The sequence below is a fragment of the Vigna umbellata genome, chromosome 1 (genome assembly GCF_029865625.1).
Source record: "Vigna umbellata cultivar VRB3 chromosome 1, Vumbellata_1.0, whole genome shotgun sequence".
Classification (NCBI taxonomy): domain Eukaryota; kingdom Viridiplantae; phylum Streptophyta; class Magnoliopsida; order Fabales; family Fabaceae; genus Vigna; species Vigna umbellata.
In genome coordinates, this window is record NC_142165.1 from 83,155,517 (window position 1) to 83,181,667 (window position 26,151).

Genomic DNA, 26,151 nt, shown 5'->3' on the forward strand with positions numbered 1-26,151 from the left:
TTACAGAACTTGGATTTGTTCGGTTCGGATTGAAGCTCACGGTGCCAGGAACGTTCCTACGGTTCTGAAACGTGATCGGAGAAGAAGGTGATGAGCTACAGTAGAGATAAGGTGACTGGTTTCAGAGAGAAGTTGGAGAAGATGAAGGGTTTGAGTTCAGAGAAAAGAGATGAGTGGTGCAGGTGAGAGAAAGAGTTTTCAAAAATCTGGTTTTGTAAATCTCACGCTCGTTTGAACGAACGTGTCCCAAGTTGACACCTGCACACCAAACTCTGATTTCAGAAACTTCTCCCGCGACACGTGGCGTGCGTGCATGTGTGGCTTGGTGCGTTTTTAATGTTGCAGAGAATGATTGTGGCTTGGTTTCAGTGCAAAGCAGAGGGGTTTATTAGATTTGGAAGTGGGTTTTAATGGCTGAGAAGTGATGTGGCGTGCATTAATGGAGAGGTGTCAGAATTAATTTATACTAATTATTAAGGGTTTCACAGAAAGGGTCAATGACTATACTATTAAAACGTGACTGATTATCAATTTTAGTACGTAAAATCATTATAATTATTAAAAGAAGCAAAAAATTAATTTTTTTTCATTATATTAAAAAAATGTCTATGAAAGTTAATGCTTATGTGACAAATCATTAAAATTGTACACCTAATCTGACAATTCAGATGATTTATTTTCACTTATAACCTTGCAGCAACTTATAGCTATTTTCATTTTTAAAGTACTTTTAAATTTTTAATTAACTTTTATATTACATATAAATTATGAGCAAAATGTCATTATCTTTCCTCGTTTCTATTTATTATTTTCTACGTTTTTCATTCTGTTTACACAATTTCTGATTTATTTCGATTTTTGACCCATTCGTTCATATTTATATCAAGTTCAATTTTTAAAATTTAATATTTTCATCGTCAGTGTTTTGAGTCCTAGTTTTAAGGTTTAATGTTGAGTTTGAGTTACATTTTTACATTGTATTGATTATTTAACAGAAGAAATACATGAAGGTGAATGACAAGAATTTTTTTGCTATATTTATGAAATATAACTATATTTTGTTCAACCATAAGTTAACATTAAAAAATTTAAAGTAAATTTTAATTCATGTAACGAAAAAATTTGCATGGTCTATCAGATAATATAATTATTAAACTAATTTATAAATGATTACATATAATAGTAGTTATTAACTAAATTAAACACATTACTAATAAGATTCTATAAAGATTTCATGGATATAAGACACTACTACTGATATTATATAAAATTTCGAACCAATTTTTTTTATCTAAATGAATTTATTAACTTATATATTACTAAAATGGATACAATTTTTAAAATCTATTTTTAAGCTCCCATTATATTTAAATGGTGAACTTGCTATAAAGACGGGTAATAAAAAAGTTAAGGTAAATCATAAAGTACGTGAAATGGTAAAGACTACGAGATGATGTCTTTAATATAAATTTATGGGCACAGCTTAATTGAAAATTCAAATATAAGGGACAAAAATGATAGTAAGTGATTCAGTTTAATAGTTAAATTGAAAATGATATAGTGTAATGTCATAATTCTTAAAAAAAAATAAAAGAAAAATCAAATGGAAGAAAAGACATTAGAAATATTTGATGTTAATGAGTTATAATAAATTCATATAAGATACTAAAATATCACATTCAATAAAAAAAAAATAAGTTTGTAAGTCTTTCTACTTATGTTTATCTCACTCATTTCTATGAAACTTCAAATTTATTTTAAATTTCTGACAATTTTTTTATAATGAAAATCTCTTTATCTGATAAAGAAAAACATTTTATAAACATGAATATGATAATTTATCACGTACAAGTCTCTTTTTTAAAGAAATGAAATAGTAATGTCAAAGACTAGAAAAATGAATTTATAGAAATTAAAATAAAAGTAGCTTTTATATATAAGCCAAGTAAAATATTATTTAACCAGTGAATTGAGAGAGAGAAAAAACTAGTAACACATGATTCACTGATAGAATAAATTCATTACATCACATAAAAAGAAAATAGCTTGTAAAGAAAGTTAACAATGTTGAATGAAGCAATCTTGACCTTCAAGTTGCCATCATTAAATATATAATGGGAAATGATATTTTACTTTTAAAGTGAATATGATGATTAAAAGAATGAATTTATGTATTTGTAAAAAGAAAAAGAAAATAAAGAATATAATTATAAGATTAAAAAAAACTAATTATCCATTATACAAATATTTATAAAAGAAAATTTAAAGTAATGTTCATGGTCTTCTGCATGTTGCTTCTTCATATGTATCTATTATCATAATTTAAATAGTACAAGTCGTATGTATAAACAACACATATATAGAAGGTGTAAATTATTAAAAATAAATTTATAAATTAAGATAATGATATGATTGAAAGGGATAATTTCATTAGCAATTCATAAATAATTCAATTCCAATCAAATATAAAGATATAAACATAAACCACACATAAGTCTTTATATTAAAAGATATTTAACAAATTAAATGTTGACTAACATCAGTAAATTCGTATTGAATATATTTTATTATATTATTATATACTAACATATGATCTAATATAAGATTTGAATTCACAAACAAATCTAAAGACAATGAATTAAGGTAAGTTTATCATAACTTATGCTGCACATATACACATGTCGTGTAAGAATCTCTTTTAATTTTGCATTATTGATATCTTAGTTTATATGATTTAGAATTTTAGTTTATGTGGTTTAAATCATCACTAAAACAATAAATTTTTATTACAACATAAGTTTTAATATATACACAACTTAATTAACACATCATCCTAAATGTATAATCCCAAATTTATATAAATTTTATGGTTTCAGTAAGCATTGTCATACTATATAAGTTGTTTAAACACAACTACAAATAAATTATATATATAAAAACATAGATATTCAATTTGTTTAAAAGATTAAAAGAAAAAAAATAGCTTGAGCGAAAATTGGTTCACTTGAAAGGTAATTTTCTCGTTCTAGTGAATTTTGGATAAACATTGAGATTAAGTTGTCATGTTTTTGTTTGAGAGAAAATTTCTTCACTTAAATAAAAACATGATGGAAAGTAAGGTTGATTTTTAACTCTATTTTTATTTGAGTTCAAAACAAAACCAAGAACAAAGTCCAAATCTTTATTCTATTGCTTAATTAAAAATTCACCATTTGAACAAAAATGTCAAAAAAAACAACCTTAATATATATATAGCTAATTAAATCAATTTTCAAAGAATTTTTGGAAGCCTTTTAATAACAACTTCTAAAAAAAATATCAATCCAAACCATAATGGGTTCAAATTTACTCATTTCAAAATCAATCTTACATATTTATACTTACATCAAATTCAAAACAAAATCTATAATAATGAAGCTAAAGTGGGTATAAAATTTTATAAAATAAAAAGATTCTGAAAATAAAATTATTAGTCAACAGAAATCCCTTGAACAAGAGTAAACGAAAATATAGGTTCTTCTCTTCAACCAAAATAGCTTACATGAAGTACGTGGAAGCAGTTGCGTGCAAGATGACTAGCAGAGATTTGCTGATTGATGACTGCTTTATCAGAGTCCTATTCTTAGTATAATGAGATTTGGAATTGTTCTACAGCTTGACCCTATAGATATGATCAAACCATGATTCTCTCAGCTACACGTGGATCATTGACCACACCCTACCCTATATAACCCACCCTCAACAACACATTCTCCCATCACCACAACATCCTTCGTCTCTATTTCGCACTTACACACAACCTCTTTCTTTGTTTCATTCAGGTACCTGTATTTTTCGTGCAGTCTTACGTATGTTTTTTGAGGTTTTAATTATAACAGAAAGCATATGATACAATATTTTCTTAATAGAAGAAGAAGATGCCTACAAGTGAGATGCTTGCCAAGGTTGGAAATCACGATGACGAAGAAGGTAATCGTCCAACAGTGAGGGTTCAAACCATCGATGAGCTTCACTCGTTGCAGAGGAAGAGGTCTGCACCCTCTACTCCCAAAGGGAATTCGCAGCAAACCTCTTTCCTCACTCTTTCTGAGGAAGAACGCAGCAAAATGCAGCTAGAGTCCATCAGGTGATGTTTCTACGTGTCTTCATGTTATTAGTTTGTGATAATAAACTATTTGGTTGAAAGGTGTGTTGACATATGCATGCATGCATGCAGTGCATCTTTGGCTTCGCTAACAAGAGGAAGTGGACCTAAGGTGGTGAAGGGTGATCCAGCAAGAAGATTCGAAGGGTCAAGGGTTGCACATATTCCCCACCATCGTCATACAGTCGCACCCACCATTGCTGTCAGCGACAGTGCCTTGAAGTTCACCCATGTCCTCTATAACCTCTCCCCCGCAGGTTTTCTTTCTTCTCTTATACATTCTCTACTTTCTTTTCTATGATTGAAAGAGAATCTTGTAGTCTTTCTTCTGTTCTGAGATACACTTAAACAACTACTGCATAAATTCTTTCAAAACCATCATATAAAAATGTTGCCGATACTTTTATTTTAATTTGGAACAGAACTTTATGAACAAGCGATAAAGTATGAGAAAGGATCGTTCCTCACTTCAACCGGAGCATTGGCTACGCTTTCTGGGGCAAAGACGGGTAGGTGCCCTAGAGACAAGCGTGTGGTGAAGGACGCACTTACTGAGCATGAGCTTTGGTGGGGAAAGTAAGTATGGTTCATCACATTACATATATATATGACAAATGGTGTTAAACATTTTGAACTGTTTATATTTTGTAATGTGATTTATCTTTGTATTACTGTACTTTGAAGGGGTTCCCCCAACATTGAGATGGACGAGCACAGTTTCATGGTGAACAGGGAAAGAGCAGTTGATTATTTGAACTCTTTGGACAAGGTCATTTCTCTTCTCTTTTCTTTCTTTTTATCTTATTTTCTGTGTGGCATGCCCAACTAACCATGTTAAAAAATGAAAATAACTTGTCACTGCAATTGGTCTTATTTTTTGGGTTTATACGAGGTGGTCATGACTAGGAATGCAACTTGTTGTCATTTGTTAAAAGAGCAAGTGTTAGATTTTTCTAAAATGAATTATGACTTCTAAACATCTCTTATTTTATATATTTCACCTTTTGTTATCTCATTTCCCAGAAGGTGTCTATACAACCCTCAAAAATTCCAACTCGTCATCTTGAAATTATATTCTGTTAAATATTATGGATAAAATGATTATTAAGTTTTGAGAATTGTAAATTTTATTGCTCAATTTGTAACTTGTAAAATAATACAAAAAAATTATTGCAACATGAACTTGTTCTTTATATTTATATCATCCGTGAAAATCTTTCACCCACCATTTCATTTTCAGTCCTAACAAATATGGTGCATCACGTGTGTTTGTTTGTCTCACTTAACATAATTTACGTATCATCTCTGGAATTTCTTGTGTGAGCACAAGAGTTTCTTCTGAGCAATTTCTCTGTCTTTTGGTATAGTTGATTTCCACCCATTGCTTAGATATTATAATATATATCTCATCAGTTTGGAATTATGTTATCTAAGTATGGAAGGCAATCAATAGTATTCTAAAAACAACCCTAATTTTCAGGTCTTCGTGAATGACCAATTCTTGAACTGGGACCCAAAGAACAAAATCAAAGTCAGGATTGTCTCAGCCAGAGCTTACCATTCCTTGTTCATGCATAACATGTAAGTGACTGACTGTATACAAGCAAAAGAATACTTCACCGTTCACACCGACCTTTTTGTTCTATATTTTAATTTTGCCCAACACAATCAGATGTCAATGTTTCCAGAATCAACCACAAAAATATATATTAAAAATTAGGGTACTTTTCTTGATTTAATATGAAAAGTAAGAGAGATGCGAAGACGATACAAGTGAAAATAAGGAGATAACATTTTTTAAGTATCTTGACATTAACGGTTCTAGTTTAGTCAGTGTATGAAATGGTCCCCAGAATAGAAGGAAAGAGTGAAGTGAATCTGCAAAAATGTGTATGCAATGTAGTTTTACTTGACATGCAGGTGCATTCGACCAAGTCCCGAAGAGCTAGAGGAGTTTGGCACACCGGATTTCACTATATACAATGCTGGGCAGTTTCCTTGCAATCGTTACACTCACTACATGACATCCTCCACTAGCATTGATCTTAATCTTGCAAGGAAGGAAATGGTCATCCTTGGGACACAGTATGCAGGGGAAATGAAGAAGGGTCTCTTTAGTGTCATGCACTATCTCATGCCTAAGCGCCAAATCCTCTCCCTACACTCTGGCTGCAACATGGGAAAATCTGGGGATGTTGCTCTCTTTTTTGGACTCTCAGGTATAACTCTGTTGGATCATCAAATAACTGTTAGAACCAGAAACTTACAGTCTTGTTACACACAACTTTTGTATACCAGAAATGGATTTTATCCTCTTCCATTTTGCAGCACTGATTAATGGACCTTTTTTCTGCAATTGTTCATATTAGGTACTGGAAAGACCACTCTGTCCACGGATCATAATAGGTATTTAATTGGAGATGACGAACACTGTTGGAGTGAGAGTGGTGTCTCAAACATTGAAGGGGGTTGCTATGCCAAATGCATTGATCTCTCTCAGGAGAACGAGCCTGACATCTGGAACGCCATCAAATTTGGCACAGGTGTTACCTTTTATTAGTCTTAGACTACTTAAACATCTCTTCATCTTTGACTTCACCAATTTTGACACATTTTTATTATTCACCTGGTTTTCAGTTCTGGAGAATGTTGTCTTTGATGACCATTTTCGTGAAGTTGATTATTCTGACAGATCAGTTACAGGTAAGTGATGACTTGGTAGTTGTGACTTGGTCATATCAAATTAATGGTTGACTTAATGTGTGCTTGCAAGATATCTCTGAATCATAACACAAATCCAATATCTGAGGTCAACTCCTGCAAATAAAAGAGGCTGATTATTAAACTACTAATATGTATGGATAAGGATGAAACTTAACAAATCCAACCTGTATTTTCAAAACTCCTGATGCAGACTAGTTCATTTGATTTGCACTATATTTGGAGAATAAACAATAAAGTGGACTAAACTACAGGAATAAGTGGAGCATGAGAACATGATAAATAGTTAGTTATAAATCAATTACAACAGACCTTGTCGATAGCTAGATGAATATAATACTGTTTTTTCATGTTGCAGAAAATACTCGTGCAGCCTATCCAATTGAGTACATTCCAAATGTGAAGTTACCATGTGTTGGTCCTCACCCAAAGAATGTGATTCTTTTGGCATGTGATGCATTTGGTGTGCTTCCACCTGTGAGTAAGCTGAGCCTGTCACAGACCATGTACCATTTCATCAGTGGATACACAGCTCTGGTAATGTCTGAGTAACTTAAACATTCTATCTTGATAATGTTGCTTCCTCTGAATCTCTCTCATTGGCTCTTTTCTTTATGAGGACTATAGGTGGCAGGCACAGAGGAGGGTGTAAAGGAGCCACAGGCAACATTTTCAGCTTGCTTTGGAGCAGCATTTATAATGCTACATCCAACTAAGTATGCAGCCATGCTTTCTGAAAAAATGCAGAACCATGGTGCAACTGGATGGCTGGTCAACACAGGATGGTCTGGTGGAAGGTAAGCGTTTTAGTACTAGTAAAATTGAACAACAGTGTTAACAACACACTTTCACACTCTTTTCAAAAACCACTTTCGGTTGAAATAAAACTAACTTGTTTTTGCTTGTGCAAAACTCAGCTATGGCTGTGGAAGTCGACTTAAACTATCTTATACAAGAAAAATTATTGATGCCATTCACTCTGGAAGTCTCTTGGAGGCTGAATACAACAAGACTGAGATATTTGGACTTCATATCCCCTCTGAAGTGGATGGTGTACCTTCTGAAATTCTAGACCCTGAAAATACGGTTAGTGGTGCTGCAACTCTTATAGTTTTCAATCATTGCCACTACTTTTCTATTTTGAAAGTCCTTAGTGATTAGAAATTTTGTTTGATTTCAGTGGTCAGACAAACAAGCTTACAAGGAGACACTGCTGAAGCTGGCTAAATTGTTCAAGAAGAATTTTGAAACATTCACTGACTACCAGATTGGAGAGAACAACAACCTCACAGAAGAGATTCTTGCTGCTGGTCCAATCATTGATGAAGCCTAATTAGGAGATTTACTTGTTTTGCTATGCTAGTATCAATTTACTTGTTTTTCATTAAGTACGTGGTTAGTTGGGTTTGAAAGAAAGGCTATGAAACAAAAAAAAAAAGTTTTAAAGTATTTTTGCAAACCAGGTATTGTCTTGTTCTTTATGTTTCCTTTTTGACAGAGAAGTCATTTTTTGGGAGATGAAAAGTCCAGGGAATGCAATAAAACCTGAGTTGTTTCAATGGTGTTATGTTTTTGAAAGCATTACATTTATTTGTACTTGTGTGTGTCTCGAGTTTTTGACAAATTCCACTTGTACAGTTGAAACCGGAAGTTCCTTAACATCGCAATAATTTAATACTTCAATTTCAAAACAAAGTAAAATTACAAATCATACTGATGAAATACCATAATTAACTATAGTGCTAAATAAAATCAAACTATATAAATGACTAAATTGTATATAAGTTAAAAAAAAGCATAAATTATTAAAGTAAAAACTTCTAAAATTGACTTAATTTCATCAAATACTTGAATTATATTAAAACACTATAGAATTAACTGAGAAACAAGCAATTTCTTTGAATAGTTTCTTTTACCAAAATGTTTATATATTAAAGTTTAATTAACTTTCAAGTTTTTCATAATTTTGGATGACATGATTATTAAGTGGATGATGTCACAAAATAACTTTTTTTTTGGCTTATTTATTATTATCAGATGTAACTTTATATTTTATAATTTTATAATTTTATAAATTTATAAGTTCACACATAAGGAACATAAAATATTTTACACGCTTAACAACTAAGTTATGCTAATTTTCAGTAAGAAAAATATATATTATTGAATTGATAGAATGAATTATAACTCAATGATTAGGACAAGAACCATTTTCTCTTTTGTTTCTAAAGAAAAATAGGAAGTTAAACACAAATTCACTATTTCTTCTATCATTTTCCATTTTTTTTGTTCCATTCTTGAAAATAAAATATCTAGCCTAATTGATAGTGAAATATTATTCCATAGTATTTTTTTTATCTCTTGAGCATTTTGCATATTGATTCTTTTTAAGAACGAAAAGTTATTTCTTATGTGTTTTTTCATAACCAATTTTTAATTATAGCTTAATTATCATAAATTTTCCTTTTAATAATTACGTCTATCAATGTTTAATTTTCATTTTTAGTATAAAATCAATTCAATTATATCAAGAAATGTTTTACATTGAGAATATATGTAGTTTTGTGACATAGCTTATCCTTTGAATTTTAATAAATAAGATAATATTAGTTTAAAATTTCAACTTTAGCATTGACGCTATTAACCATTCAAATTCAAGAATTCATCAACTATGTCTAAACTAAGTCAATTTTTAGCTTAATTTATCTTATTTTAACTTTTCTTGTTTTTATCGCTAAAATAAAAACATAATTTTTTTAGTGAAGATTATTAAGATTGCAAAATAAAATAGAAGATAAATTTCTTACATAATATATGATTATTTACATTAAAAAATAGTTGAAAGTTTTAATTTTAATTTAATTATCCGTGTGAAAAACAATTATTTAAATATTTAAGATTTCTTACGTAGTTATAACTATAATTATATTAAATTAGGTTGAAAATAAAAATATATATAAATTGAGTGTATTTTTTTTTTCAAAATATTCACTCTGTTGTTTCACTTTTTCATAGCTACCATACAAAACGCAATCTAAAACACCTTGTAATATATATGAACATTTAATTAAAGATAATTATTTATTTGAGTTTGTTATTTTTTTTCTCATAAATTAAAAAAAAAAGCTATTCGAACTGATTGACATACCAAAAGATAATAATTTGAATTAATTGAAATCAGTGGCTATTAAATTTATGTAGTAAAAAAAATCATTCTATTAATATGCTTCACAGTTAGTATTTAATAATAATAATAATTCTCATATTCTGTTAGCATGTAATGATAAATAGAATAAACTTAAATAGTCCATGACTTTTATTAGTTTTTACTAATACGTATTTTATTTTATTCTCATGTAACAATAAACTTAAGACGATATTAGTCAATAAAAAACACTAGCATGGTGATACTATGGACGAATTATTATTATTATTATTATTATTTTATGTTTTGTAATACTATTTTATTTTCACTTTTATTAAATTTATCATGATTATTATATATATTTTCTTTTTGTGATTATTTTCACTTTTGGCAAATTATAGTGATAATTCCAAATGTAATCATTTATATTTTTCGATATTAATTAAATAAACTCTTCTTTTATAATCTAAAAAATATTTCAATGAAAAAAAATTATGTTCATAGAAGTAGGTTATATTACTTCTGTAATTTCTCCTCTTTATATATATATATATATATAATTCAAAATATATTTCTTAATTGTATAGTTAAAAATATAAATTTGAAATATATTTTTAAATTGTGTAATCTAAAAATATATTATGGATGGTACAATTTTAAATTGTGTAATCCAAGAATTTAAAATATATTTTCAAATCTTAAAATGTAAGTTGAGGAATAAATAGCATTGATGAAGGATCACAGTTTGAAGATAGGCATTTATTTTTGCAACCTCATAATTTCAATTTGCACCCCATGTATTAATGAAATTACCAGTTTGTCGTAATCTTTTTCCTACGCCAACCGTGCACCCCTTCTGCAAGCTCGAGCACGAAGTTTCATTACCTTAAGTGGCTTCTCCTTCTCTATAAGCGTAATTCTCCTCACTCTTTTAAAGCCAACAAACACTTTCTCCAATCACTCTTCCTTCAAATTCAGTGTTATATTTTTCAAAGGCTTACCTTATTAAAAATACATTGTGATAATGAGAATGCATTCTTTATTTTGTATTCTAAAATATACAAACCGATAATACAAATTTGTATTCTAGATTATACATCATATAGAATACAAAAATATTGATGACATACAATACGAGTAGACATATTAGTATTAATTGCAAGATGACATACAATAAAATAAAATAATAATAATAATTTTACTGTCATTATTATTATTATTATTACTACGTGAGCAATGAAAGCACATAGAAAATCTGGCGAGAAAAGAGAACAAGAAACAGAAAAACAATGTAAATTGTGAGAGCTGAAATTTTGATAGAGCTGAGAGTGAAGGTTCAGTTAACAACAAATGAGTAACTTTTTCAGAAAGGGTTGGGAAACCAATTTTTGATATTTGTATAGCATTATATAATTTTATCCAGCCCAACGATAACTAACTTTTGTATTATAATGAAAAACAAAAGAATGTTCAATGAATATGTTCCCAAGCTCCATGCACGATCTCGTCATTTATGAAGGGGCGCAAAGACCACATTTGGCAGTAGCTTTCTAATTCTTCTAACGACATCTTGAGATCTAAAGCAGACACAATCTTTTCCTGCAACAATAGCCAAAGATTTTTAGGATTCTTCATTTTTAACCACTACAAGGTCATAAAAAGACATCATTCATTACCTGCATCAAATACTCTTGCTTGACCATGCTATATATGAAAGCCATTACCATGGCTAAATGTGTGACATCGGCACTTTTCTTTTTTTTGCCAGTGTTGACATCAGGACTTTGAGAATGATATAAAGCATCCTTTTCCTCCTGAATAAAGGTGCAATTGCTGTTCTAGTAAGCAAGCATTTCATAATTTCCAATACTATATTTATATCATGTAAATGATTCTTGAATTTAGTGGATTACAACTTCCCAATCAAGAAGACAAAGAGGTCAGTGACCTTGCATTACATGAACTTGAGTTCACTTTCTATGCAGGAGTTGAGGGTCAGATTGCACAATGGGGAACGGGGGTAGAGGAGCAAATAACAAACTATGTAACAGGTTTTATTTGTATAGATTATAATAACAAGCTTCACATAACACTCAATCACCATTTCAATTCAAATAAGATGTATCAAATAGCAGGAGAAGAAACTCAATCAAATAAACATAAGGAGACTAACAAGAAACATATGGAAACAAGTCAGCAATTACATGAGAAATTCTTCCAAACTAAGCAATAATTACCAAATCATTATAGGTTGCTTGCTCAATTAATTCAACATCAAAATCCAGACCAGAGAAGGCTAATAATTTTCCATCTGTAGTCTGAATAGCACTTGTTACATCCCCCAGTACACCTTCAAGTTCATTAAGTATTTCCTTAGCTGCAAAATACACATGACCAGTTAAATGTCAAACTAACTGCATGCTTAGGAATGATTGATTTCCGGAATTAAAAACTTATTTTCAAAATTTCTCTCAGAACTAGTTAAATAAACAATTATTTTTAAAATAAGCTGAACAAAAATATATACTAAACCAAAGAAGGCAATATCACCATGACGGTTATGACAAAGTTTACATCCCAAGAAATTATATACAACACACAGTCGATATGCACTTTTATATTAATGATGGCCAAACACAACTTTAGTATCTACAATACAACAAAACATTTTCATAGAGGAGCTAGAAAGAATCCCATTACTGATTAAGAAATGCAAATTAGAAAACAATAATGACTAAATGAAAATAAGGTTCCTCCAATTTGGAAATTCATCTTCCTAAATTTACCTTTGATTTGGATAGGGCATTTCAACGAGTTTGTTTTCCAATATTTATAAGTATACATATTCAAATCTATCATAGGATGTATACGCTTATCAAAGCATAGCAGTCAGGGATCAATCAAAAACACGAGGCCATACCTTTTCTTATATGATTACAGAGTCCTTGTGTGCATGAGTGAACTTCCGTACGCATATTTTGCCATATCGAAACAGTTATATAGTCAGCAGCATAATAAATAGCAATAAATCAACAAGTATAATTCAAACGGAGAATTGATAACAAAAGATTGTACAATGCTGATTCAAGCGGATATCTTTTGGAACAAAGACACAAAAGAATTAGAGGGAAACTGAATGAGTGAGAAAAGCAGACAGGATAACTGTAAAGAAACATAATTGCAAGCAGATAGCAAACGCTGATACTTGAATTTTATTATGTAAAGATAAAAGATACTAAAAGAATACCAAATTTCTGTATACAGAATACTACATATACAGAGCTTAGTTGCAAGAAGTTAGCTATATCATCTAACTAAAACAGTTATACTGACTACATTCGAAACAACTATAGTAAATACACTAAAACAGAACAGAAACTAACAGTTGTAACAACACAACCAACCAATAACATTGTCAAAGAGATACAGTCACCTCTCTGACACAAATTCAATGCAGCTGAGAAACCCGAGGTATCTCAATTACATTGAGTTTGACCCTACAAAAGACAAAAAGCTAGTAGTAGACGATGGCTGGATGAGAACTCATTGGCCTTGATCAGGAATGTGTTGAACAAGTTGTTTGTTAGTAACCTTTTCTCAAATGTAGAAAACATAAAGCTCTATGCGCTTAGTTCTAGAATGAAGAACAGGCTTATGAACTAGATTAAAAACAGTCAATTGTCACACAAATCCATAGGAGTATAATGAGGAACTGAGTTTCTTGAGAAGAGTCTACATCCATAAAATGTCAAATGTGACAGCTACTAAACTTGTGTATTCAGCTTCAGAGCTATATCTACAAACCATTATTTGTTTTCTTAACCACCACGAAACTAAATTAGGTCCCAAATAAATAGCAGCTCCTGAAATAAACCTCTTGTCATCAGAATCTTCTGCCCAATCTGCATCACAGAATAGTCAGAGGTTGACAAGGAATGGCAGGATGAACAGTATGACCACAATGTAAGGCCCCTTTGAGATATCACAAAATTCTTTTGGCTGCAACCCAATGAGATTCCACATAGAAGCCATAAACTGGCATACCTTGTTGACAGCCAAACTAAATTCAGGATGAGGAATATTGACATACTGAAGTGCACCAACAATAGACCTGTAGAAAGAAGTGTTTTGTATTGTAACAGATCTGAGCCATGTTTAGATCGCTTGAAGTTTGATAACATAGGAGATGAAATAGGCATAGGTTCATGCATATTAGTCTTCATCAATAAGTCTTTGATAGCTAGAGTCATAAGAATAGACCCATTAGGTAATTCATGAACTTCCATACCAAGAAAAGAATATGTGGAACCAACTTGTTTCAGAGTAAATTGAAATTCTTGTGAGTAACAACTTGCTGTATGAGAGATTGTGAACTCCCAGTGATAATAACATCATCAACATACACCAACAAGATGTTAAGGAATTTTAGATCCTTGTATGAACGGGTTAACATTTTCGTAACGATGGTATCAAAGTCTTTCAACAAATCCAATGTCTCAAGTTCAAACCTCGTTGAGGCTCCTACTCCTACCAAGGGGGAGTCCCGAATTAACCAAGCTGCCAAGTGTCAGCCTCTGAAAGAGGGGCATTTGTTAAGGAATTTTGGATCATTGTATGAACAGGTTAACCTTTTCGTAACAATGGTATCACAGCCTTTCAGCGAATCCAATATCTCGAGTTCAAACCTCATTGAAGCTCCTACTCCTACAAAAGGAGAGTCTCAGATTCACCAAGTGTCAGCCTCTGAAAGAGAGGCATTTATTAAAGAATTTTGGATCCTTGTATGAAAAAGATGATAGCAAAGGGACGACTGTATAATAACGAAGGATCACATTTGCTGTCAGAACAGCCAAACTGAAGAAGGGTACTCTTTAGCCTTTCAAACCAAACTTGGAGCTTGTTTGAGACCATATATTGCTTTATTGAACCTGCAGCCTAGAGATTTACCTACAGCTTCAAACCTTAAGGTTGAGACATGTAAAACTTTTCTTGAAGCCAGCCTGCTTAGAAAAGCATTGTTTACATTAAGTTGAAAGATAGGCCACTTGTGAGTAGGAGCAAGTGTGACAAAGATACGAATCGTGAAAGGTTTAACAACCAGAGAGAATGTCTCAAAAAAATCAAATCCAAATCTTATAATCTTTTGGAACCAATCCGGCCTTGTATTTTTCTACAGAGTCATTTGTGTTTTCTTTGACTCTAAACACGCATTTTCAGCCAATGGTAATCCTAAGGAAGTAAAGGAACGGGGAGTCCAAGTATTTTTTCTGTAAAGCAGAAAAATTATTAGGCATACCAGCAAACCATTTAGAGTCTTGAAGAGCTTGTTTTACATTTCCGGGCCCAGCATTAGTGAGAAGAAGATTATGTTGAATTCTCAGTTGAATAATCCCATTTTAAGATCTGGTAATCATAGGATGAATATCAACAGTTCTAGAGTTCAATATGATTAGGATGAAATATTTCAAGAATATAGGCAGAAAGCAAAGGCAAATTAGAAGATGAGAATGTGGAAGTAGTCGAAAAAGGATGAGGATAAGGAAACTATGCTCATTAAAACAAAACGTCATCTATAGAAACAAAGTTCAGCCAGTTGAAGATAAGCATATATGAATATATCCTTTATGACTGGTGGAATACCGCAAACTAATCTGACTTGAAGAGAATGCTTTGCTAAATTTTGGTCACAAGAATAAAATGAGAACAAAATTCGTGAATAAAAAGAGTAACTTTTGTAAAACTGCATGAGTATAGTTTTGAGAAAAAATATGAAAATAATCCAATATTAACTTAACACTGCACTCAAAAGAAATCAATCTGTCATACTCCTGTTAAATACAATAAAGAAGATTCACTGCTAATAGTTGATTCTCAATACACAATACTAAATTAAAAGGGTTAAGAAAAAAAAATGTACTTATGAGTCACTAAGCCCTTGTTGAGTCTTGAGATATACCCTAATAGTGGAATGAGACGACCAACCCAAATAAAAAATAAAGAGTAGAACTTACAGTTTGTTAGACTCTGGATACTTTCGTTGAGCTTCCTACATCCAGAATTTATATAGGCTTTAACTCTCTTAGTTTCATTAGCTACAATTATCTTGTCCACTAATTTGGAATTCATATCAATAGGAGGTCTCCCGATAAACTCTGCACAATTAAGTTAAAAGTTATAAAATAAGAAGGCGTTTGTTTCATGGAATCCTTTTGTATTCCCAGAAAAATGAAAGTAGGAATTTCATTTCCTATGTTCGCTAGAAGGTCATAAAAAGTATTTTAGGGTATTTTTTCCCCAGAAAGCTGCATACCTTTGTTTGTACAATTTGTATATGCATGATAAGGGGGCTGGGTAAGTTATGTTCTCATGGGAATGATAGAAGTTACTTTCTAACCTCCATTATAACTTATTAATTTAGAATTTAAAAAGTATTATCAGAAATATGAAAAATTAACCAATCATATTTTAGATATGCCTAGGAATAACTTTCCAATTATAACATTCTCGTAGACTACGTCCCAGGGAATGATAAATCATGACTTGAAACAAACGCCCCCTAAAAGTGAATAATAAGCAATATCATGATGTCACAGTAACACGTGATTAAAAAAGTTCTGTATAATTACCAATTGCTTGTTGAAATCCAGACAGCAGCCTGCTTCCAGCAATTCCCAACTCATCAATCTTTGCAATCCTATCACAGGTTAGCTGTTGAGAAATAAAAATTTATACATATATATGATGTGATAAACAGAATACAAAATATAATTTTTTCCTTCTATGTATGAATATATGAGTATGTATGTCTTAGGGAACCGAGATTTTTACAAAGGAATAGCATTAGAAAACTGATAGAAAGTCTGCTATCATTGATGGTCATAGGAAAATAGTAAACATTCCCACTGCCCCAGAGCAATGCTCCTCCAGATAGTCAATGCTCCTTGTCCATAACAAACTAACAGACTACCCCTCTTTATCTATGAGTGAGTGTGTTGTTCGTTTTAGAGAACCAAGCTTCTTATAAAGTAATAGAAAAGGAAAACTGATAGAAACACTGGTACTATTGATGATTGAAGGAAAATTCAGATGGGAAACTTTCCCGCTGCAACTGAGCAATGCTCCTCCAGAGAGCTAATGCTCCTCCAGAGAGCTAATGCTCCCTGCCTATAACAAACTAATAGATTATCCCCTCTCTTTCTGTCTACTCATTCTCAACATACCCGGTTTCCCTCATACAATTGAGGTCAAGGAAAACATATAATTAATTTACTCCATACAAAAATGCAACTATCAAAAATATTCCAGTGATTTCTAGCACAGAAAATACAAAAAGCTAACAACTCGCAAGATTAGCAATTACCCTGTCATGAAAGCCCTGAATTTTTGAAAAATTTCTTCCTCCAATTCAGAAAGTGATTGGTCTTCATTGCTTTCCATCCTGCAAATTTTATGAAAAAAAAGTAGAAATCGATAAAAATAAATTGCATGATAGAAGAGAATTGAACGTACAATAATTGTCCTTAACTGCTTTCCATTGTGCAATATCATTAATAAAATGTAGAATCTACAATAATTTTTCATACCGAGGATTAAACATTTTACATAATTAAATCACAGTCTAATAACATAGAGCTCGATATGTTGAGCAGTTACCGATAGAATCTAAAATAATTTGAGAATTTGGGTATAAAGCAATCCTATCCTAAGACTATGAACTAACTTTTGAAATTGACTTAGACCGATATATTTAATAAAGTTGATTTTAAGGGTAAAGAATTACGTTATTGTGTTTGATGTAGGTAAAACGCTGTCATGAGGGTATGGATGGAGACTGGTAAAGACCAATAAGAGTGCAACAAACAATTCATAGTTTGGGTAAGCGAATGTGGCTCTTGATTTTCAGGTGACTTCACAAGACAATCTTTCCCACAATTATTCTTATTCTCATATCTCAAATTATTCCCTAAGCCCAATTACATATATGACGTCTATATAACCCACAAGAGTTTGATTGAAAGGAAGACACATCAAACAATTTAACACGATCAATTGAAAGCACGGATAATAGGTGAAACAAGGAGTACCTCTAAAGACACTTTCTCAGTGCTTCACAGGGCCACTTCCCAGCAACTACGATGATTAAGAAAAAAGGATAGGGCTTTGAGACCAGCGTCGCCGTGGAAGCTTTCTCCCCAGTCGGGATGAGTCTCGAGGGAGTGAAGGCGGGGTTCAGCGAGGTTCCGTTTCAACTCCGGTTCAGCGACGCAAGCGCTGGCAATTTCAAGAGTTATACTTTTTTTAAAATTTTAACAATTAAAATAAGTTATTTTAAATTTGAAGAATTAAAACAAAATGATTAAATAAAAAATAATCAAATTTAAAAAAAAAACATAAAGAATAAGATATAATGAATCATCTAAATATCTTTCTTAAAATACAGTCAACTAAATAAAATATTAATAAATAAGCATCTTATAAATCCTGAAATCATTATAAATATGTGTGACAGAGCAAAAAAAAAGTATTATTTTATATCATAAATAATTATCTTTTTGATTAATTAATTTTGTTGATGTTTCAAATAATTAATTTTTCTAACAAATATATTAGATAGCTTATGGTATAATAATTGTAGTATTCATGAGGACGAGGAGTTCACATAAATTTTAAACTAATTTGACTTGAAAGAGACAGTAAAAACGCATATGAGAAGTATGAAAATAGATTTTATACAAGAAAATAAAAATGATTTAAAAGAGTAATAAGTTACAAAACAATTTTGTTTAAAAAAGTTGACTTCAAAATTTCACTACTTTTAATGTTTTTAATGGTTTAGTCATTATTTATAAAAATGTAATTAATCATGTTTTAAGAGTTTTGAATGTAATTCTAGATTAATTTCTGACACCTAAAATAAGTTCATCAAATTTTAATACAAGTATTAAGATTAAGATTTCACGGGTCGTTAGAGTCTGGATCTATTTCTATAATCTAATAATAGGAAAAGAATTATTTAGACCATAACTTAGAATTTATTCTTATTTAATTTCAAAACAACCGAATAAGATTAATGATCAGTTTATACAATAATAAATATGAATTAATTAAAAAACATATAATAAAAACATACTTTGGTAGGTAAAATATTACCCATACAAGAAAATTACAAATGATTATATTTTGTTTCATTTAACTCCTTACAATAAATAAGTACAATACAAAAATACTGAAGAATCATTTCCTTGTAATATGTAATAGTATTCACTAAGTACAAAATAAAGATTTAAAAAACTCTTTAAGATTCTCTAAAAAATATCTCTAAATGAATTAATAACACAATAATGTAAAATTAAAGTATAATATATGACATAATATCTAATTATATTTTTTGATTTGTAACAATATAACAACAATGTTTAATAATAGTTTTTAATAAATAATTATTCATAAACTCTTATTTTTTTTAATTTTTTAAAATAAAATACATTTTTTAAATTATAACTAATAAACAATTTCATATTTTACTTAAAATATTTAACAATATTTTTATAAATTATTAAAATTTCTAGATCACACATTTAATTAAGGTTTAATGTCACCATAAGTCCTTCGTTTTGTCCAAAATCTTAAATAGATCCATTTTCTTTTCGGCATATCAATTAGGTCCTTTTTATTGTTAATTTGATTCAATTAAAGGTCTGCCGTCAAATTCAGCAAACGGCCGTTTAATAATGGGTAACGTGACATGCTCCTTAAATGTGTAATGACATGTGGCATTAAAATTGATTTTTGTTTTAAAAAAAAATTAAGGAAAGAGGTGATATCAGATGGAGTGAAGGGCAAAGGTGGAAAAATTAAAAATTTTTAGTGAGCATCGCGCTAAGCTACTTCTCCACGTCGTTGACGCTCGTCGAAGAAACAATCCTTCCGGTGACGGTTCCGAGCGCAGAGATGGAGTCGTTGAGGCGGTCCAGCGCGTCACCGATGACGAAACTGCAGACGTTGGTCGCCTTCTGCAGACGCGCATCGTGTTCTGCATTTGCACGGAGCTTGGAAGGGAAGTTAGAGAGCTTGGAGAGCTCGTCAATGGCGACGCGTAGCGAGAGCTTGAAGAGGAGCTCCGGGTCGGTTGTGTTGGATTCCGGCAATGAGGATATGGTGGAAAAATTAAAAATTTTTAGGGCTGTCACCTTTAATTGGGGGAAAATATTGGGGGAAAGGTTGTTATTATTACGGTTCGTGTGAAGGGGAAAGATCGTGTTGTATGTTCGATTGCCCATTGCATATGCGGTGGTAGAAGGAGAAAACCCTTGATTTTTTGTTCTTCTGTCATTATTATTCTTCTGCTCTTTGTTGCTTACTCGCTTTTTTGGGTGCAGATAAAAAACTTTTGTCGTTACCCATTTAAGTTGAAAGTCTTAATTCACATTAATTGGTGTTTATGATTGATAAAAGCTATTAAAGTGAAAATATTGATTTTTTTTATAACGTCTTAATACTTTGGTTGTTTCTGCAGTTGTTTACTCTAAATTTTTGGCCAATGGAACACAGTTGGAAAAGAAAGTCTCCAGAAAATGAAGACTTTTTACACTTGAATGACTTTTCTCTGGATGACCTTAATGAAGATCTCTTAGAGAGGGTGCTTTCATGGCTACCAACTTCCTCCTTCTTCCACCATACTTCTGTCTGCAAGAGATGGAAGTCACCTGCTGCTTCTGTGAGTTTCAAGCTTGAGCCCTAAAAAGTTTTAATTTTTCCACCTTTGCCCTTCACTCCATCTAGTATCATCTCTCTCCTTAATTTTTTTTAAAACAAAAATCAATTTTAATGCCACATGTCAATATACATTTAAGTGAGCATGTCACGTTACCAATTATTAAATGGTCGTCTGCTGAATTTGACGGCAGACCTCTAATTGAATCAAATTAACAATAAAAAGGACCCAATTGATACCTTAAAAAGAAAAGGGATCTATTTAAGATTTTGGACAAAAAGAGGGACTTCAGGTGACATTAAACCTTTAATTAATTTATATATATATATATATATATATATAGTGAGTTATTTTTATAATAACAGAAAATACTAAAATTATGTAACGTCCCGGATTATATAGAATTATATAATATAGTAGTCCACATTTTAATATAATAGAATAGTTAGAAAAAGACTTGCAGATAAAGTCTTAAGGTTACAGTCATCCCAAAATACCTATAATTTAAAACTTTAAACACGCATAAGAGTATTTCAAAATACAAGAACGTATAAAAATCCTAATTAGGCTAAGCAGCAGCGTCATCTTCCTCCAAGGCCTGCTCTAGAGGCACTTCACCTACCTCTGCTCACATCCAAATGGATGATCATTGCAAAAAGGACACACCACACACAAACAAACACAAACATGCAAAAGGGTGAGCTTGATATACAAAAATCATGTTATAACAATCACTCACACCATACAAGTTTAATTCAAAGTTACTGGATCACATAACATAACTTGTTACACTTTTAAAACTTGACTCGTCCGGACTTAGAATAATTGTCGAGCTATGGCGGGTCATGCACTCGTGGTGGCTTCTACTGCTTTGCAAAGTCATTGCTAATGGGTTTCACCCTACCACACTCACGAGGTTAGTCTGTACCACGCCTTGGAGCATACTGGAACCTCCAAGACTAAGATCTCCTGATACTCCTCACAACATAGATCGATCCTCTCTAAGTGAGAACAAAGACTATTGGAGCTTCAGGATAACCCTCAAGACTGAGCTTCCATACACATCATTCTAAACATACAAAGGGCACCACCATGGATCCTCTCCTTGAGAATAATGGAATTACGTCCATTAACCACACTTTCACTTTAAACCATATACATCACTCTTATATTCATACACTTTCACTTTAACCATATACATCAATCACACTTTATATCTCAAACAACATTGTATTAAAACCAAACCAAGATAAGGAACTAAAAAGCACATGTCATTCAGATGATTCGCTCAACGCACCTGATTCGCAAGGCGAGACAGGAGTTGTTCGCACAGCAACACCTCTCGCTATGCGAATTAACTCGCAGAATGCACCAGACTTCAAACCTCTCGCATGGCGCACTCAGGTCGTTGTCCGAGAGCCTAGACAGAGATCAACCCCCTAAAACGCCTCGCTATGCGCCCAATTCGCCTTTCGAATTAAATTGGCAGAGGCTTCAGGCCACCACCAGTCGCACAGCAACCAGATTCCCTATGCGAATCACCATACAGAGAGCAACACCCTCCAGTCATTTGCACAACGAATGACTCAAACAAAGAGCATCCCTTACAGGGACTCGCTATGCGAGACCATTCGCATAACGAGTCTACATAATCTGTATAACGAAATTTCTGTAGAACGAAATTTCTGCAGAATAATGCAACTCACACACCCTTTACCATTTCTAGTCATTCTCCCCAACTTCTAACACCCCTAATTCGTGTTTTATACTTAATTAAACTTGTCTAGATGTTCCTAAACCTTCCTACTACAATTCCAAAGTGATTACAACTCAACTTTTACTCTTAAACATCAATTTCCACAACTTGAGGACCCCAAACCCAATTCTAACACTTAGCACCTATTTGGACCACTTTGGTGACTCAAATAAGTCACAAAACACTTACTAAGACTGCCCCTACAGACCACAATAATCCTTGACCTCTAACTCTCAAAAGCACTACCTCATTAACTCTATAATGACCTAAAACACTACCAAACCTCTTTACTTTCAACATAAAAACTGCTATCTCAGAATATACTCATCTAACATATTCAATTACAGTTATACATCACATCTACCACAGTTCACAAACCACAATTCACAGACTTATAGATGAACATTACAATACATACCATTTCATACACTCAAAACTTAAAATGTAACCCAAACAATAGAAATAATGCAAAATCCAATACATACACCTAACATATAACTAATTATAAAGAAGTATTCTAGCTCTCCTTACCCCAAAACTTCACAGCCCAGCTCAAAGACTCGCCTCAACGGTACCTTGAGTTGTGAGAAACCTAGACAACACCCTACACACCACCACTTGGTGATCAAGAACAACTCTTAGAGCTAGAATCGGACATGAAATGCAGGAGAGGAAGCATAAGACGCATGCAACCAGCAGAGATTGCGTGGTTTAGGTCCAAAACAACAGAGGAAAGGGAAAAACAACTTACCGGTCCGAATGAAGAAAGTGATCAGTTGAATGCGGAGCCCTCTACGTCGTGGAAACTGGGACATCACCTGATCAACAATCCAATGACTTAGGAAGGAGGAAATGGTAGAGAGAAGACAGAGAAAATCTGAAAACTGAGTTCTAGAGATAGTAGAAATAGGCTAATGAACCAGATTGTTAAAAAAATCTATTTATACCAAAAAATCTGATTTTATTAGTCTAATACACTAATCCACTCTTTTAATCCCAATTTTTAGGTTCTTTTATAAATTACAATTATAAAAACAAATATAATTGTTTTTTACAACTTACTACAAATAAATAAATACAATAAAAATTTTAAATTTATAAAATGATTAATTTTAAAACAAAATATTAAATTAAAAATAATTAAATTTGAAAAAGGTCATAAATTTAGAAAAAAATATAGACATAAAAAAGAATCAACTTTATATGATAATATAATAATATAAATATGATAAGATGACATAAAATATAAAATCTAAAATAAGACATGAATCATCGAAATCTTTTTCTTAAAAATATAGTCAACTAAATTAAATATTAATAAATAAGGATCTTATAAATCCTTAAATCATTAATTAAATATTAAATGTGTGACAAAGTATAAAAACTTTATTATTTTACATCAAATAATTATCTTTTTAATTTAATTTATTAATAATTAAAAATATCCATGAGAAACCTGATGTAAAAATAAAATATATTCATAGATAAATTATATATTTTCTTATATTTATTTTTATTTTTATGTTTTCATATTTTCAAATAAGTTCATGTTAACATGATTATTATCGTATAAAAAAATAAAAAAAAACATAAAAAATCATAATGATAAAATTATATCATGCACGTAAAAGAAATCTTATCACCAAAAATTATAATATCATTTATAGTTTTCACTTGGGTAAATTATAATTTTAACCTTTTTAATTTATTATCCTCTCCCGGTTTTTCTGTTTTTTCTAATTAGATCCTATATTTTAAAAACTTGTATTTTGATCAAATATTTAATTTCGTTCATGTTTATTTATTTTGTTTATTTAATCAATTAAATTATAAATTTAACATATCATTTAAAATATAAAATTAATTTAAATATAAGAATGAAACAAATAAAAACAGACGTGAAATTGTATCATCCTGATGGCATATTAGATTTCAAATATAAAAAATAAAATTATAAATAAAAATAGACAAACACATTTTTATTCATTATTTACACTGATTTTTCTTTTTGAATTATTTTTTATCTCTTATTTATACTAATACATTTTTTTTATCCTTTTACAAAAAAGAAGACCAATTATCCATCAAAATATATACCAAAATTAAGATATATGTTTAAATTTTTTTCAGTTATTTATTTATGAATAGAGTATGATGATTTGACACACTCACAAATCACTCTAAAAGATATGGATTGAGTCTGGTATGAAGTTGGATATAATAAGATGATGTCGTCGGAAAATAAAGGTATCAGAAATACTAATAAGATGAGTTTAACTCACTATCATAATTTTTTGCAATATAACCCAATCATCAATAAATTAAAAAATTTAAAAACTCTATTATTCATTTCTATTTATTATTTACACTAATCCTTGGTTTTTCTTTATCTAATATTGTTTATCTCTTATTGATGCTAATACATTTTTTTTATCTTTTTAGAAAAAAATATGATCAATTGTCGTACCCAATACATTCCAAAATTGAGGTATAAGTTTAACTTTTTGAAAGTTTTTTATTCATGGATAGAGCATGGTGAGTTGGCACAATCACAATTCACTTTAAAGAATATGGATTCGGTCGAGTTAGATTTATTAAGATGATGTTATTTGGAAATAAAGGGTATCAGAAATAATAATAATAAGATGAGATTGGGTCACTGTAAGAATTTTTTGTTATATAACTCAATCATCACTAAATAAAAAAATTTAAAAATTTATTATGCATTTTTATTTATTATTTACACTAGTCCTTGGTTTTCCTTTATCTTTTATTTTTATCTCTTATTTATACTAATACATTTTTATTATCATTTTAGAAAAATATAAGACCAATTACCCTAGACAATATATTCCAAAATTGAGGTATAAGTTTAACTCTTTTTTTTTCAATTTTTTATTCATGAATATAGCATGAGTTGGCACAATCACAATTCAATTTAAAGAATATGGATTAGGTCAGGTTTGGAGTTGGATTCAATTAGAAGATGTTGTTCAGAAATAAAGGGTTTCAGAAATAAAGGTATCAGAAATAATAATAATAATAATAAGATGACTTGGGTAACTATAAGAATTTTTTGCAATATTATGCAATCATAAAAAAAACACTATTATGCATTTCTATTTATTATTTACACTAATTCTTGATTATTCTTTATTTTTTATCTCTTATTTATAATAATACTTTTTTATTTTTTTAGAAAAAAGATGACCAATTGTACTGCACATTACATTCCAAAATTGAGGTATATGTTTAACTTTTTGTCGGTTCTTTATTGATGAATAGAGCATGCTGAGTTGACACAATAAGAATTCACTTTAAAGAATATGGATTGGGTCTGTCTAGAGTTGGATATAATAAGAGGATGTCGTTCAAAAATGAAGATATCAAAAATAATAATAAGATGAGATTGAGTTACTGTAAGAATTTTTTTCAATATAACCCAATCATCACTAAATAAAAAATTAAAAAACTCTATTGCAATTCTTTTTATTAATTACACTAATCATTGAATTTTCTTTATCTTTTATTTTTTATCTTTTATTTATACTAATACATTTTTTTATCTATTGAAAAAAAAAACAATTGTCCTGCATAATGCATTCCAAAATTGATATATAGGTTTAAATTTTTGTAAATTCTTTATTCATGAATAGAACATGGTGAGTTAG

The 26,151-nt window shown here is 30.7% G+C and overlaps 2 protein-coding genes across 3 annotated transcripts; one reads left to right on the plus strand and one right to left on the minus strand.

The window, feature by feature from the left end:
- The first annotated feature begins 3,775 nt into the window (after positions 1-3,775).
- Positions 3,776-8,418, plus strand: LOC124822051 (phosphoenolpyruvate carboxykinase (ATP) 1-like). Its single transcript, XM_047294016.2, has 13 exons — positions 3,776-3,821; positions 3,909-4,126; positions 4,217-4,401; positions 4,567-4,720; positions 4,829-4,913; positions 5,625-5,725; positions 6,065-6,363; positions 6,514-6,687; positions 6,782-6,847; positions 7,224-7,402; positions 7,493-7,662; positions 7,783-7,951; positions 8,046-8,418. The coding sequence occupies exons 2-13, from the start codon at positions 3,918-3,920 to the stop codon at positions 8,196-8,198; spliced, it is 1,944 nt and encodes a 647-aa protein (XP_047149972.2). The 5' UTR covers positions 3,776-3,821; positions 3,909-3,917; the 3' UTR covers positions 8,199-8,418.
- Positions 8,419-11,278: 2,860 nt separating this feature from the next.
- LOC124822065 (FAD-binding protein) lies at positions 11,279-18,299 on the minus strand. 2 transcript variants are annotated; one of them, XM_047294030.2, is made up of 8 exons: positions 18,095-18,298; positions 17,371-17,448; positions 16,637-16,704; positions 16,022-16,162; positions 12,931-12,972; positions 12,248-12,387; positions 11,687-11,824; positions 11,279-11,609 (listed from the first exon to the last, which is right to left on the minus strand). In XM_047294030.2, exons 2-8 carry the CDS (start codon positions 17,445-17,447, stop codon positions 11,481-11,483), a joined length of 735 nt encoding a protein of 244 aa, XP_047149986.1. In that variant the 5' UTR covers position 17,448; positions 18,095-18,298; the 3' UTR covers positions 11,279-11,480. The 2 variants fall into 2 exon arrangements, with proteins under 2 accessions (XP_047149986.1, XP_047150001.1); XM_047294045.2 differs by lacking the exon at positions 16,022-16,162 and having other exon boundaries at positions 18,095-18,299.
- Between the last annotated feature and the right edge of the window lie 7,852 nt (positions 18,300-26,151).

Excerpts from the sequence above, each read along its gene's own strand:
- LOC124822051 (XM_047294016.2), top strand. The coding sequence starts at position 3,918 with ATGCCTACAAGTGAGATGCTTGCCAAGGTTGGAAATCACGATGACGAA. Across the intron at positions 6,364-6,513 it reads TCTCTTTTTTGGACTCTCAG|GTACTGGAAAGACCACTCTG; the intron begins GTATAACTCTGT and ends TGTTCATATTAG. Across the intron at positions 7,952-8,045 it reads TTCTAGACCCTGAAAATACG|TGGTCAGACAAACAAGCTTA; the intron begins GTTAGTGGTGCT and ends GTTTGATTTCAG.
- LOC124822065 (XM_047294030.2), bottom strand. The coding sequence starts at position 17,447 with ATGGAAAGCAATGAAGACCAATCACTTTCTGAATTGGAGGAAGAAATT. Across the intron at positions 16,705-17,370 it reads TTCAGGGCTTTCATGACAGG|GATTGCAAAGATTGATGAGT; the intron begins GTAATTGCTAAT and ends AACCTGTGATAG. Across the intron at positions 11,825-12,247 it reads AAGCAACCTATAATGATTTG|GAGGAAAAGGATGCTTTATA; the intron begins GTAATTATTGCT and ends ACCTTTATTCAG.